The following is a 15,992-nucleotide window of genomic DNA, read 5'->3' on the forward strand; positions in this document are numbered from 1 at the left end:
TGTACGGCCAATTTGGAAATGCACCGTCTCATAGAGCTGAATCCACAGAAAGAATAGACGTCTACTCTTTTTGCGGACGTTGGAATTGGTTAATTCCGCCGTGTGCACAGTGCAGCAGAATCCCACGGAAATCAATGGGATTCTGCTGCAGCGCAAAGTTCATGCGGCTTTCTTTTTTGCGGAATTCCGCATGGACATTCTGCCGTGTGAAAATAGCTTGAGGATCTACTTGGAACGGGATCATGGGTAGAAAGCCAGATGTAGAGTATGTGGACAACCCTAAGATGATATTTAAATGGGCACTGTCACTTTAAGGCCATGTTCACACTACGGAATTCTCGCGGAGTGAACTTAACATTAGTGTGAATGGGTCTCCCCGAGACCTGTTCACACTGCGGAATTTCCGTGGCGGACAATTCCGCCGCTGAAATTGTTCCGCGCAAACAAAGAACATGTTCATTCTTTGCACGGATTCCGCGAGCACTGCATAGCAGTGAATGGTGACTGCTCAGTGCCCCGCAGTCCTTGCGCCGAAGCACCTCCGGCAGCAGCCGCCAGGCAGAGATTTCGTAGTGTGAACGCACCCTCAGGCAAAAGTTTTTATTGTTTTAGAGATATGTCAAGATCGATCAGGGTCCGAGTGTTCAGACCGTGACCGATATGTAGAACGAGCTGGTAGAAGTGCGCACTAAGTGAAAGAACATTACAGTAAGTATATGGGATTATCGTGTTGAGCTGCGCTTTTCTCCCTGCTCTATCCTACAATTGGTCGGGGTCTGAACACTCAGACCTAGACTGATCAAAACTTTTGGGGGTGAGATCATAATGCACCACTGCGGATCGTCTTACCACAATCTTTCTTCTTCTGGATCCTAACAAACGGTTACTAAATGCTGGGCTACAAACTAACAGCATCTTGTAGGTGTAATTGTCCACCTTTGAGGACCGAAAACTGCATTTTCCCCAGAAGCAAAAAATAAATGGCACACTGTAAAAGAGTCAGTAAATCAGTAGCACCAAGTTATACAAGATCTGTTAAAGCATCAAAACATCACACAGCACCACCAATTTACCTAGAAGCCAGATTAGGATTGACAGGAGTGTAAAAAAAAAAAAAAAAAAATCCTATAAAGTAATAAGGTTGAGGGTCTTTTGGAAGATGCAATTAAAGGGAACCTGTCTCGCTGAAGTTTCTCAATCTACAGGCACCATATTATAGCACAGGAGAAGCGGCAGATTTTTTTTTTTGGTGAAGTTTGAGGAAAACGTATTTATTAATTCTGGACCAAGTAGTCCTACTTAGTGATTGACAGCTATCTATATGCATGCTTATACACAGATAACTCAATAACTGAGTAGGACCACCCACTTGACTACTTAGGCCAGGATAGGCAGAAATTTACATGAAAAAGTGATAAGGTTTTGTGGTAAAAGCTCCAGGATAACTTACCTACTTACATGATGCCTGCAGACTGGACTGGATTTCCAGTGTGACTGGTTCACCTTTATCAAGATTATCTAGAAATAGAAAAACTGCTAATTTCCCCCCCCCCCCCCCCAAGAACACCACCCCGCCTGTCTGCAGGTTGTGTATGGTATTACAACTTTGCTTCTTTCACTTCAATAGAACTAAGCTGCAATACCACACACAACCTGAGGACAGGGGTGTGCTTTAAAAAAAAAAAAAAAAAAAAATCAGCTGTTTTTCTTTTCTCGGATAAGCCCTTTAACACCCTCATAAACATCTAAATAAAAGACATCTACAAGATGTATAGTTTATAGAGGACCAGCCACTGACTATGTAGCAATGTTCAGCCTACAAAGATAGTTGCCATTAGTAGATGGAGGTGTAAAACATCCTCTCACACTCCATATAGTCCAATATGCGGAATGTACACAATGACTCGAGTGAATGTCATATTTAAAATGTATGACACAAAACAAGGGCTGTCACCAAGAACCTTGCACGGTTAGTGTCGATGATGTGGGCTTCTGGATCTTGAGCGTGATCTCCTATTTAGAAAAAAAAAAAAAAAGTTACAGAAAATATAAATAAAAAATAAAAAAGTTACAGATAAAACACAAATCAGCCTGACCAGCAAATGCTTTCACAAATGTCAAGAAAAAAAATAAAAATAAAAATGAATAAAAACAAGAGGGGTGGGGTGGGTTAGAGATTTATGAAAACCTGTCCAGAGGAAAAGTTGCCCATAGCAACCAATCAGATCGCTTCTTTTTCATTTTTCAGTGGCCTTTACAAAAATGAAAGACGTGATCTGATTGGTTGCTATGGGCAACTTTTCCTCTGGACAGGTTTTCATAAATCTCCCCCCATGATTTATACAACTGGGTGGTATCACCACAGACGACTGCTTAAATCAGAGAACGATGGTGGTGATCAGTTTAATGCCATGGTCCTGCTTCCTAAGATGCCCAGGAAACAGATAAGGATGGTGGATGATTGGGCTCATGGCATCCTTCAGCCACTGTGGGGGAAATGTAGTTCTAACTCCTTAAAGCGCAACTGTCAAACTCTGGGTGCTATAACCTACACACAGCCTTTGTACCGTGTGCAGATGGTGTGTACAGCATTGTTTTTACCTTATTTCTGCAGGCTTTCATCACCCCAAAAAAATGCTTTTGGTCACAGCCACACACAGTCGGATAGGCGTGGCGCTAAGTACGCTATGCCCCGCCGCAGCCACGCCTACCCCGTGTCAGAGCTGGATCCTCAGTGCGCCTGTGAAGTGCTAGAGGCAGAGCGCACACTTCCTCTCTGCCTCTAGCACTGCGCAGGCGCACTGAGGAGGCGGACGGCGGCGTGCACGCTAGATGAGCTGAGGGGCACATGTGCTGGGACCTGTGTGTCAATCACACAACAGTCCCAGCGCTGACATGGGGTGGGCGTGGCTGCGGCGGGGCATAGCGTACCACACCACACCTATCCAACTGATCAAAAGCATTTTTTGAGGCGATTAAAGCCTGCATAAATAAGGTAAAAACATTGCTGTACACAGGCTGTGTGTAGGTTATAGCCCTCAGAGTTCGTGACAGTTGCGCTTTAAAGTTGTTTTACCATGAAGGAGATTTTTTTTTTTTTTGTACTCACCATAAAATCTCTTGTAGCCTTCATTGGGGAACACAGAGACCATGGGTATTCTGCTGCTGTCCACTAGGAGGCTGACACTAGGCATAAAAAGAAGTCGGCTCCTCCCAGCAGGATATACCCACCCACAGGCACAGAGCTAATTAGTTGTGTCACAAAGCAGTAGCAGAAACCAAACAACAAAAGGAGATACTTTTGATGTCTTTCAGACGTAACAACAGGCAACAAACAACCTGACAAGGAACAGAAATGGGTGGGTGCTGTGTTCCCCAATGAAGGCTACGAGAAAGATTTTACGGTGAGTACAAAAAAAAAAAAAAATCTTGTTTTCTCGGGTCACCTTAATGGGGAACACAGAGACCATGGGACGTCCCAAAGCAGTCCCTGGGGTGGGGAAAAACAACCGCCAGAGAAGGAAAGCATTCCAGAGACTGAACTAAACTCATTCGCACAGGAACGTGGAAAAGGCCCAGAGGAAACCGGAAACCAACCACCTGGAAGCCCCTACAAAACATGAGGGGAGACCTAGGACCCGAAAAGGAAGGAACCAAGCAAGGACGGAGGTCCAACCGCTAACCAAATGCGATGAGAAACCGGCACCTCGGAGGCCTGCTGGTCAGACACCCCCTTGGCCGGAGCGAACACTACGTCCGAAGAAAAGACATAAGGCGCAATACCACCGAGGCCTGGCCCAAACATGGAACAGAGAGCGCCAAGAGAATTCCAAGTCAGGGGTACCACATAGCAAAGTAACATGGCGCGGAAACTCCAGCTGCCAGAAGAGAAGCGCACGAGACAGGCCCGAAGGGTGAACCCTGCCAGGAGGCCAGCCGCAGCCACAGGACCGAGGCCGAGGAGAGAGAATGACAAGGCGGCGGCAGCTGAACAGAAAGTCTTGCAGAGGGCAAGACTTTCAGAAGCTGGAACTAGAAGCGCAGGAAAAGGAGAAGAGACACAAGAGCCATGTCCAGGCCCGAACGAAGAGCAATCCAGCCCTGAGGACAACTAGGGCACGGGGCACATTGCCAACCACTCGGACAGAGAGGCACAGACAACAAACCACAGTCCCAAGACCACGCTGCCAAGCGACCGGGTGTAAGAGAAAACTCAAAGAGCACACAGTATCGCCTGGGAGGGCAAGGAAAATTTAGGGTGACTGGAGAATGCCCATCTAGGGGCAAAATTGGCAGACAGAGGTAACCAGGAGGACAGAACGGCCCTAGGGAAACCACCCCGAGATCAACAACCGCCACTTGGAGGATAGCATAATGCAAAGAAGTCCTGCACAAGCAGATCATCAAGGGAGAGGGTCCTGAACCAGTTCGGGACCACCACGAAAGAAGTGGCATACCCCATGAGCGAACAGCGACAGAGCAACAGGAAACGCTAGCACCAAGATCACTGCGCAGCCCAAGCACCCTCAGATACATGGGACGAGAGGCTACACATGGCCTAACAAGCATTGGATCCCAGCAGTCAGAATGGACTGGATGACTCCAAGGAGACACAGCCCAAAGGCAAGGCACAGAGAGGGAGACAGAATGGACCCAGCTCCGGTGTCAGTCCAGCCGAAGCATAAAGGAGCATGAACAGAAGACATGATCTGGGCACAGGAGGTCGCCCACCAAGACTGTCCTCCAGGCAAGGAAACAACTGACACACCCTCCTAAAGAGGAAGGACATTCCGCATCAAGACTGATGCCGAACCTCAGAGAGCCAAGAGCAGCCCACCACGAGAAGGAAGGTCTTGAGACACTCCAAGCAAGGAGACTGCCTGAGAGCAAGAGCAGATAGTAAACCAAGAACACCCTCCCGCAAAAGGAAAAGGGGGAGGAGACTGAGGAAAACAACGAGCAGAACCGCACAAAGGTGTGCCCAGATGTCTTCTAAGCAAGTTGCCCTGAAGGAAAGTGCCACAAGGGTCAGGGTAACCAAGAGTAAAAACCATGCCAGGATCGCCAACACCCCACCCAGAATAAAACAAAACCACCACCAACAAAACAAACCATCCAATAAAAGGAGGCTGGAGGACGACGGCTTAAAGAACAAAGACAGGAACAGTGCAAGACCTGCAAAAGTCCCTCTAGCAAGGAGAAGCGGAATGGCTGAAACCCATATAGCAGGCAGCCCACCAAGCCACCCAGAGGCTGGTAGCGGAAGGGGTCAACGGGATGGCTGGACATGCCATAGGAGGGATCATAGAATATTGCCCAGAAGAGAAGAAATGCAATGTCCACAGGAGAAAAATGTGATGGACTAACCAGCTGGAGCAGTAGAGTAACTTATCTCACCATAACGCAGTTTCTGGGAAGGAAAATGTGAACTCTGGACTAGAGAGAATCGGAATCCACTAAGCTCTGACCTGGATACAGCGCTACCCCGCTAATGACAGCGAACGACCATGGGCATTGTAGAGGGTCCATTCTACATCGGTACACTCATACATAGTGGGGTACAGGAACTGGATCCGCAAATGCGGCAGGCGTCACAGACTCCCTCAATGGCAGCGGAGGAGCTGGGCATAGAGTATAGAACTCCTAGAAGGTAGTTAAAAGGGAGGGGCGAATGCAGTACATACTCACCCGTAGACCTCATCTTCCTATACTTACTCTGAAGTCTTCGGCCAGCTAAAAACAAGCTGCCATAGCGAGGCGGGCAGGGGCAAGAAGGGGTTAGCAGCCCATGCTCATATGCACCGTGCCCCTTTGTTACATGTGGGCGATCAGGCAGCGCTATGCTCCTGTCGCCCAACCTAGAAAAATAACAAAGGGAAGAAACCTTAAATTAAAATCCCTAGCTAGAAAATAATAAAACAGAAAAGACCAGGTCTGGAGAGAACTCCAGACCAGTGTCTGCCTTCTACTGACACTAAACTAAAACTGATTAGCTCTGTGCCTGTGGGCGGAGCCAACTTCTTTTTTTGCCTATTGTCAGCCTCCTAGTGGACAGCAGCATAATATCCATGGTCTCTGTGTTCCCCAATAAGGTGACAGAGAAATAAATAAGTCTAAAGTGATGCATTATTTCAAATGAAATATTTGCAAATACAAGCAATTATCAGAAATGTATTGTTTTTGAAAGGCAATATAAACTGAATGCTCTTGTCTTTTGCATGTTGTCATGGGATATGTCCTGTAGGCAGTGCCCTCTCCTGGTCAGAGATGCTTAATTCTCCTCACACACAGCGAATATACAGCCCAATAGACTGCAACATATGACTACTACACGGCATACAGTGCACTTACATACCTATGTATGAGGGAGTCTGGCTACATATTCACTGGGCAGGAACAGGTAAATATACATTATGCACTGCTTTGGCTTCTATATTACAGACAGTAACACTAAACTCACTTGGAAGCAAGGGGTATGATATTACTCTCTATTATAACACTACTCTGTGTGAGGAGAGAAAAGGGAACTTTACCATTATGAAGATTAGATTTCGGATGCAGCACAAGAATAAGCATCTGCACTCATGACAGCTGGGAAGTGAAGTTCAGAGCAAACCACCACAGCCCACCATAAAATTACATATAAAAAGGGCAGATGTTAAAAGGAAGGCAGAGACAAGGAAATAGGGTCATGTCAGACATTTCATTTTATTCAACCTAACAAATAATAAGTTTTCTGTGGAAAAGTGAATTATGGTAAAATTCCTTTAAGGACAGAGTCTGTTTGGGCCTTGAGGTTGCAGAATTATCTTGTGTCATAAACCAAACCACTAAGCATATATTACCTTTTTGAAGAGCTGTAATCCCGACCTGAAATAAGAAAAAGGAGGCAAATGTGATATTGTCCACGATAAATCTAGAACATTCCCTCCCATCAGTTAAGGATTATTGTATACGGTTACATTTAGCTCTCTGAGAAAAAAGACACTGACAACAGCGCGGGTGCAGGAATTAATGGAGAACAGGGGTGTATAACTTAGCCCCGCAGGATAGGGGTTAAGTGTCTGATCGCAGGGGGTCCAAACGCTGGGACCCCCATGATCTTCTGTACGGGGTCCAGGCATTACCGTGGCTGTGCACGACTAATGCGCTTGTCGTCGACAACACGCCCCCCCCAATACAGCTCTATGGGAAAGGCGGGAATGCATCTCCGCCTCCCCCATAGAGATACATGGAGGGGGCATGTCATGGAGGGGGCCCCGTAAAGGATCAGACACTTATCCCCTATCCTGCAGATAAGTGTTATACACCGCAGATCTCCTTTAATCCCATCAACTGTTCAGTCTCAGCGAGCGGATTACCACCACACATACAATAGCACGTCTGATATCGTCAATGACAGATAACAGGTCACCACTGATCACTTACTGTGTCTCGGTGAAGGAGATCGGCTTCTCGTATAATGCCTTTCCCACTCATCACGCTCTCTCTCGCGCCGCTCTCGTTCTCTGTAAAGAAGCAATACCATCTTAGCAAAGTACACCAAGTGTAGAAATATATGATAAAAGTAAAAACAACAAATATAGATGTCCCCAGTGATTGTCAGCAGGTAAAAAATTCCACCTGCCTAATTCTTCTTTCAACACCAGAGAAATTGGGTGAGGAGGTGGTACACACAGGATACCAACGGTTGTTGTAAAACTACAACTCCCAGCATGCCCGGACAGCCGTTGGCTGTCCGGGTATGCTGGAAGTTGTAGTTTTGCAACAGCTGGAGGCACCCTTGTTGGGAAACACATAAGTTGGTCAGCAGGTTAAGCCAAAAGATGTCTAATGTTGGGGCTTTTATGGCCAGGCGTAGGATAGTAAGACAGACAGGGAACAAGGCTGATGCTGTCCTAGCAGAAAGGGTTACATCAAAAGTTTATAAAAATAACTCTGTCCTCCACATGTCAGAAGTTGAGATCACACTGGGGTCTTAATTCTGAGAGTTACTGCGACTGTAAATAGCCAGCTGAAGGATGCGCTTCACTCCCCGGCTGTCAATCAAACCTCACTCTTTCACTAAATTAGTCTATGGAGTAAAAGTCAGATTGGCAGCCAGCCGGGGAGTGAAGAGTGCTGCCACGCACTTCAGCCAGCTACTACTGACGACTGCAGGGGGACTGAGACCTGGTGTGACCTTGACGTGTGTGGATAAGGCAACAGATGGCACTTCTTCATTGTTTTCTACCCCCTACAGCAGCAGAGGCAGCTATGCATAGCCTGGTTAGATCTGCCCGCACAAATAACTGCCCTCACCCGCCTTGAGACGACCCTTTATCTCCATCTGGATGGATGAGTTCTCTGCGTGATGCCTTCTGAGCACCGCAGCCGGACCCTGCTCGATGTTCTTACCCATCCATGATTCTATGGGAGTACCTTTGATGGACTCTACGGGGTGCTGTGTTCACTGTTGCCTTGTTATACTCCTACCATTTGGATGATCTGGGGAAGACTGTTGGAGACTGTTCTCCATAGTAGCCACAGGGGGGTTATATAAAACCTGTTTGTTTGAGGGGCTGGTTGAGAAATGGATGTTTCTTCTGCGAGCCATTGCTAGTGGGTCGCCACTGTGGCCCTTAACATTGATATGAACGCTATTTGATTCACCTTGGGATTAGTGCATTTACAGGGGTTTCTGCTGCTGACTGTCTGCACTGGCATTTTTTGTCTGGGGTGGATGTCTTCCCAGTTTCTGCAGGGGTAATGCTTTGTTTCTTTGTTAATTGAGTGATATTTGCCCTTATTATTTTCTCTTATAGTTAGCCACAGGGGGGTACCTGTACCGGGCTTGGTAGAAAAAAGTGAAGTCCGTAACAGTGTGTGAAGGAGCTGCCTGAGTGCCCGTACTACACTACGTATTTGTGTGTCCTTTGTCTTTTTGTTAGTCCTGTTTTTATTTTGTCCTTGTGGCTCCTGCTTTCTGCTTGGGCCTTGTCGTTTCCCTTACCCCTAGCGGAAATCTTGGTCTCCCAATCGAGTAGTGTGTTTGGTTTGCGTGAGTGTGAGTGCATGGGAGGGTTTTTTCCCCCTCTCCCTTCTTCCTTCTTCCTTTCTACTCTCTCTTTTCAGCCATCCATATCATCTCATGGAACATGAAGGGCCTCCGCTCCCCCAATAAGAGAATACAGATCTTACGTCATCTGAAGCGCCTCATCCTGATATTGTCCTTCTGCAAGAAACCCACCTGGCCTCTGAGGATCTGGTCCGTATGTCTAAACTTTGGGTTGGGGACGTAATAGGGGTGATAAGGCAGGTACCCTGATTCTTCTTAGCAGGACTTTTGGGGGCGAGGTGCTGTCTAAGGAAGTGGATGCTAACCCGAGGTGAGTTAAAAATTCTACTGAGTGTTGAAGGCCATGAGTACAGTATTTACAATTGCTAAGCTCCGAATGGGGATAAACCGTATTTTCAGTCCATGTCCACTATGATCTTAAGTGACCCGGTTCCCTTTAAAATTGTATGGGGGACATGAATGCGGTGGCAGTGACTGCGGAGGATAGGAAAGGTGGGGAGGCCTCCCGGGCGACTGTTCGACCTAGTGACAAATCTTCTCTCCATTTCTTGACTCTGATGGTCTTAGGGACCCTTGGCGGTTGAGGTACCCAAACAGCAGGGAGTTTACTCATTTTTCCCATAGTCAGTCCTCATGGTCACGAATAGATAATTTGCTGGTGTCCTCTGATTTATTGCCATGTCTTCCTGACATTCACACCATGGTGATCTCAGACCACTCCCCTATCTCAATCACTTTCCCTAAGGGGCCAGACTTTTAGTGGCGCTTCCCTGCTTACATGTCTAAGGATGATAACTTCACTGAATCCCTGAGGAGCTGGTGGATGTAGCTCTCGTGGAACAAAGCCACACATATCTAATGATCCCTTTTCTGCGATCTTATGTGTTTAATATGTCTTATAGTGGGTACTGCGTTACTCACCAATTTATGTAAATTATTGCATTCTGCAGCATTATTGTTATTCCTTACTTGTTTATAAAATTGAAAAAAAATCCAATAAATAGTAAACAAAAAATTATAATATATACATATATACATACACACATACATACACATATACAATTTTTCCATTCAGAATTTTTTAAAAAAAAATGTATGTGTGTCACCCACTTCATGCGTATCTTTCTTGCCATAGCTCTAAGCTCATCCTCACGTTCCTAAAAAAAAAAAAAAAAGAGAGAATTAAATATATGTCATTTTATTGTGAATTGAAAATAATACATATTGAGGGAGATTTATCAAAACTTATCCAGAGGAAAAATTGCTGAGTTGCCCATAGCAACCAATCAGATCGCTTTCACTTTTTTCAATATTCTGAGCCCTTATCAAAAATGAAAGTAGCGATCTGATTGGTTGCTATGGGCAACTCAGCAACTTTTCCTCTGGACAGGTTTTGCTATATCTCCCCCATTGTCTTATGACCATACTAAGGTAGTGTTACTGTATACGCTCTTATAAGAGCGGCTCTTACCTGCCGTTCATGCTCCTGCTGTATAATCTTCTCTTGAGCAGCCTTTTTATCTGCCTTGTCTGAAACAATGCAGAAAGCATAAATCTAAAAATTGTATTTAATCTATTTATCTCTCAAAAAGGTAATTCTCCCCTTTCTCCGTCCAGAATGCTTGCATGTTTAGGAGACATTGCTGTTAGACAGCTATTTGTAATATATACTCACTTATTAAAGGGGTACTCCGCCTCTGGACATCTTATCCCCTATCCAAGGATAGGGGATAAGAAGTCTGAGTGCAGGGGTCCCGCTGCTGGGGACCCCCGCGATCTCTCATGCAGCCCCTCGAGTCATCAGCTCTCCGGAGCTAAGTTTGCTCCGTGCTGAGGACAGGGGCCGGCGGTTCGTGACGTCGTGGCCCCGCCCCCTTGATGCAAGTCTATGGGAGGTGCGTGGCAACAGCCACGCCCCCTCCCATAAAGGGGTGGGGTGTGACATGAGGGGGTGGGGCTATGACGTCACGAACCGCCGTTCCCTGTATCGTGCGTCAGCCACGGACCAAACGTAGCTCCGGAGAGCTGATGAATCGGGGGGCTGCAGGAGAGATCGCGGGGGTCCCTTGGATAGAGGATAAGATGTCCAGGGGCAGAGTACCCCTTTAAAAAGGTGCAACTGGGGTGCTAAACTGAAACGTAATTTAATTTTTATGACAATTGCTTAAAGGGCTTTCCCTAGCTAAATTTATTGAATACATATCCTCAGGACAAGCAGCTCCCCCATCGATCAAGGAGACAGCTTAGTCCTCTGTATAGGAGCCATGTTATGTTACTTCAGCTCAACTCAGACATGAGAGCTCAGCTATAGTAACCCAGCACTGACACTACACAATGTACGAGCTGTCTGTTCTGGTTTGTTATTTTTATATGAACAGCCAGGAGAGAAACAGCTAATTGGCGGGGGGTGCCAGGTGTCAGTGCCCCACCAGTCCAATATTGATGACCCTTTATTCAAACCTCCTCTTACTGCATGACCTGTGAGCGCAAGACTCCATTTTATTTAATGGCAAGGGTCCCAGCAACCATACATCAATAACAATAGAGTATGCGTTGTAACCGCTCACTCGTCCTGCAATGTTTATTAAAGTCTCGGGGAGATGTCACATACAGAGAATATGCCTGATGCGTTTCGCACCTCAGGTGCGAAACGCATCAGACATATTCTCTGTATGTGATATCTGTCCGAGACTTTAATAAAGCAAGCTTTGGTTTTAGGCCCCTTTCACACTATAAAATGTATCCGTTTTAAAGATCCGCTTGATGTTCCGTTATTAAAACCCTGAAAATTCGGCAGTTAAACGGACATTAGAAAATCCCATTATGGTCTATGGGATTTTTACATTATGCGTTTTAACCCGTTATTAATAACGGACGTTATTTTGTGAGGGGAGAATGAAAGGAAGAAATAGTGCATGCGCTATTTCTCCCGTTACTATCTTCAGTCACAAAATGGCCTTTGGCTATCCAGGCATGCTGGGAGCTGTAGTTTTGCAACATCTGGAGGCACCCTGGTTGGGAAACACTGGCTTAGACTGCCACCGATCCCAGGAACAAAGGTCGATTATCCCCTTGGTGAATGAAGTGGAAGCGTGCATTCTAGGCTACGGCGCCATTTGGCTAAGCACAGAACCTAGCAACATTCACAAGTCCCATAAAGAAAGAACGGAGTTGCTGGCCGCTTCATTCACTCAAGGGACATTTGACCTCCATTCTTATGCATCAGTGGGGGTCCCAGCAATCTGACCACCACCAATGAGCTAGTTAACCCCTATCCAGGGGATATGGGTTAAAGGGGTACTCCGGTGGAAAACTTTTTTTCTTCTTTTCTTAAATGAACTGGTGCCAGAAAGTTACAGATTTGTAAATTACTTCTATTACAAAAATTATAATCCTTTCAGTACTTTTTAGCAGCTGTTTGCTACCGAGGAAAATCTTTATTTTTTAAATCTCTCTTTTGTGTTGTCCACAGTGCTCTCTGCTGACACCTGATGCCGGTATCAGGAACTGTCCAGAGCAGGAGAAAATCCCCATAGCAAATCTATGCTTCTCTGGACAGTTCCTGACACGGATAGAGGTGTCAGCAGAGAGCACTGTGGACAAGACAAAAAAGAAATTCAAAAAATAAAGATTATCCTCTGTAGCATACAGCTGCTAAAAAGTACTGAAAGGATTTAGTTTTTTTTTTAATAGAAGTACAGTGACCCCTCGACCTACGATGGCCCCAACATACGATAATTTCAACATGCGATGCCCTCTCAGAGGTCATCGCATGTTGAAGGCAGCATCAACATACAATGCTTTTATATGTCGGGGCCATCGCATAAAAGGCTATCCAGCAGCGCAGACTGCTTCAGCTGCCGCCAAATAGCCCTTTACGGTGCCCCGTGTGCTCCAATGATGTCTCTTACCTGTCCTCGGGGCTCCGGCGCGTCCTCTTTGGGATCCCCTGCATCGTCGGTGCTCTCCATCGACATCATCACGTCGCCGTGCACGCCATCCCATCATCCAATAGGAGCGGCATGCGTAGCGACGTGATGGCGGCGACGGAGAGCCAGGATGCCGGGGAAGCAGAGGCTTTACCGGAGCGTCGGGGACACCTCTGTTACGCGGCGACAGCGATGGGCGGCGACATCCCGGGCAGCGGGGACAGGTGAGTACAACTTCCTCTAACAGTGGTCTTCAACCTGCGGACCTCCAGATGTTGCAAAACAACAACACCCAGCATGCCCGGACAGCCAACGGCTGTCCGGGCATGCTGGGTGTTGTCGTTCTGCAACATCTGGAGGTCCGCAGGTTGAAGACCACTGTCCTATACTTTACATTGCACGGATCCCTCAACATGCGATGGTTTCAACAAACGATGGTCCATTTGGAACGGATTACCATCGTATGTTGAGGGACCACTGTAATTTACAAATCTGTTTTACTTTCTGGCACCAGTTCATTAAAAAAAATAAAAAAAAATAAAAACATTTTTGCCACCGGAGTACTCCTTTAAACGCTGAATATTGCAATATCAAATTTAAAGCAAAATACTTACACTGCTTGTTTAAGGCTTTCTGCATACGAAGTTTTAACTTTTCCTGTGGGGTTAACTTGGCCTAAAAATATCGAGATGTAATGTGAAGCATTAGTGGAGGAAGCAAGACGACGATTCTAGGGAAAGCGCAGATATCAGATACACAGATAACTTCTGCTTTTAAAAAGAAAAAAACATGTTAACAATACTGCCAAAAGAAATGGACGTATAAAAGGAACAATTAGCAGAACACTTGCGTTAAAGCTTACTTATGCTCTATTGTATAGTTCCATAATGATTGGCTATTCTATCATCCTACTTAACACTCGCTGCTCTGCTCAGGGTTTCATATCCTTTACTAAAAATGGTTTGCATTATTGCATCATTGTACTGAATTATGCCAGCCCGCAGTGACAGTTTTCTTTAATGGACAAATGGCATATTACAACACGCTGTGCAATATATGGATGGATATAGACGCCATGCTCTGTGCAATACACATGCTTGCTAACCACAACACCGCATCCTGCGTCAATCAACAAAGCGGTAGAATTCTTACTGACTTTGGCTGCTCCGCACTCTCTGGTAACAGCAAGTTCAGGCCTATAAAAAGACAAAAAATAAATAAATTACATATATATTGACCGGAGTCTGCTCCTGCCTGCAACCAGCATCTATTGCATTATATGGTCGAGCTGCTTCTTACTTCTTTGTTGAATAATATATATATATATATATATATATATATATATATATATATATATATACATATACGGGATGAGTATTTAACTCAGGGCGAGTTCACCATTCCTGGTATGACGGAGCTTTCAAGGGCAACAGATGTCTGCAGATGGGTCCCTCTTTCCTTCTGGAGAGTGTTTTCTGGTTTGGCATTAATCCCGATCAGCTTTTTATATTCCGTAACTGGAGCTAAGCTGATACAAGGGAACATTGCCTGAAAAGGTGATGTAATGAGCTCATCTGCATATTCCCCTACCCAGAATGCCTGCAAAGTGCTTAGTGGCCCTTGAAAGCTCCGTCACACCAGGAGTGGTGAACTCGCCCTGAGTTAAATACTCATCCCGTTTAATTGGTCTAAGGCCCCTCATCTCAGCCAAGCCAGATCACCCTGCTCTGTACTGACGAGGGGCAAGAACCCTGATCCCCTGAACCCTGGTCTAGGGGAGGTGTGTGTGGCCATTAGGTTCCGCACCTCCCTGCAAACACCCCGGGTACTCCTGCTTTGGCAGGGTACCTACCGTTATCGGCTCTGCGGGCAGATACCTTGGCTAACGCGAAGGGGGATGCCGGGAGCATTTGTGGTCCCCTAGTAGCTTTGGCGAAAAGGGACATCGAACCTGGAACCTCGCAGGTACCTTTTGGTCCGGAGGCGAAGGGTAAGGTTTGTTGGGGGGCCTCTCTCCTATCGGAGAAGGGCTTGCGATAGACCGCATCCTTTGTGCACGTTTTTTTAGTGTAACACGTTTGCACTTTTTCTTGCACTTTGGGTGAATCGAGAGCACGTTCCTCGGCTTTAAAAAAAAAAAAAAAAAAAAAAAAAGAACCCTGATACAGCTGTCTGCAGATGGGTGCTCTTTGCTTCTGGAGAGAGAGTTCTGGCTTGGCATTAATCCCGATTAGCTTTTTATATTTCGTAACTGGAGCTAAGCTGATACCAGGGAACATCGCCTGAAAAGGTGATGTAATGAGCTGATTTGCATATTCCCCTATAATATAAATATATATATATATATATATATATATATATATATATATATATAATTATATTACTATTTGTACTCTGTAAAGACCCCCTTTGTTTTAGCATAAAATGTACGCATAACAGCAGTATAATACTTCAGCAAATTTTCAGGGATTTTTTTTATGCCGTTCACTGAGGCGAAACAGACATGTTATCTTTAATCTGCAAGCCAGTACAATTACAACAATATACAATTAAAAGGGGTCATCAAGGAAAAAAAATTTTTTTCTTATATATTCTCTCTCTCTATCAATCAAATGGCTCCAGAAAGTTAACGAGATTTGTAAATTAATTCCATTAAATAATATTAATCCTTTCAGTACTTATGAGCTGCTGAAGTTGAGTTGTTCTTTTCTGTCTAAGTGCTCTATGATGACACTTGTCTCGAGAACTGTCCAAAGTAGAAGCAAACCTATTCTGCTCTGTGCAGTTCCCGAGACAGACAGATATGTCAGCAGAGAGCACTGTTGCCAGACAGAAAAGAACAACTTCAGCAGCTGATAATTATTAGAAGGATTAAGATTTTTTTTTAATAGAATTTACAAATCTGTAACTTTCTGGAGCCAGTTGATATAAAAATTTTTTTTTTCCTGGAATACCCCTTTAATATAATTTGTTATGTTTTACTACTATAAAAATTTACAACTTTT

General features: G+C 45.3%; 1 protein-coding gene across 4 annotated transcripts in view; it reads right to left on the minus strand.

The window, feature by feature from the left end:
• Positions 1–597: 597 nt before the first annotated feature.
• CLASRP (CLK4 associating serine/arginine rich protein) overlaps positions 598–15,992 on the minus strand; it is a 58,154-nt gene continuing 42,759 nt past the window's right edge. For 3 of the 4 annotated variants that reach the window (XM_056540612.1, XM_056540613.1, XM_056540611.1), the window contains exons 15-21: positions 14,144–14,183; positions 13,602–13,662; positions 10,530–10,588; positions 10,169–10,215; positions 7,429–7,508; positions 6,846–6,870; positions 598–2,013 (exon numbers count right to left, since the gene is read on the minus strand). In XM_056540612.1, the coding sequence (XP_056396587.1) occupies positions 1,971–2,013; positions 6,846–6,870; positions 7,429–7,508; positions 10,169–10,215; positions 10,530–10,588; positions 13,602–13,662; positions 14,144–14,183 (355 nt within the window). In that variant the 3' untranslated portion in view covers positions 598–1,970. Of the gene's footprint in view, positions 2,014–6,845; positions 6,871–7,428; positions 7,509–10,168; positions 10,216–10,529; positions 10,589–13,601; positions 13,663–14,139; positions 14,184–15,992 lie in introns of those variants that run through there. The other variant, XR_008847987.1, reaches the window with a different exon arrangement.

The sequence above is a fragment of the Hyla sarda genome, chromosome 9 (assembly GCF_029499605.1).
Source record: "Hyla sarda isolate aHylSar1 chromosome 9, aHylSar1.hap1, whole genome shotgun sequence".
Lineage (NCBI taxonomy): Eukaryota > Metazoa > Chordata > Amphibia > Anura > Hylidae > Hyla > Hyla sarda.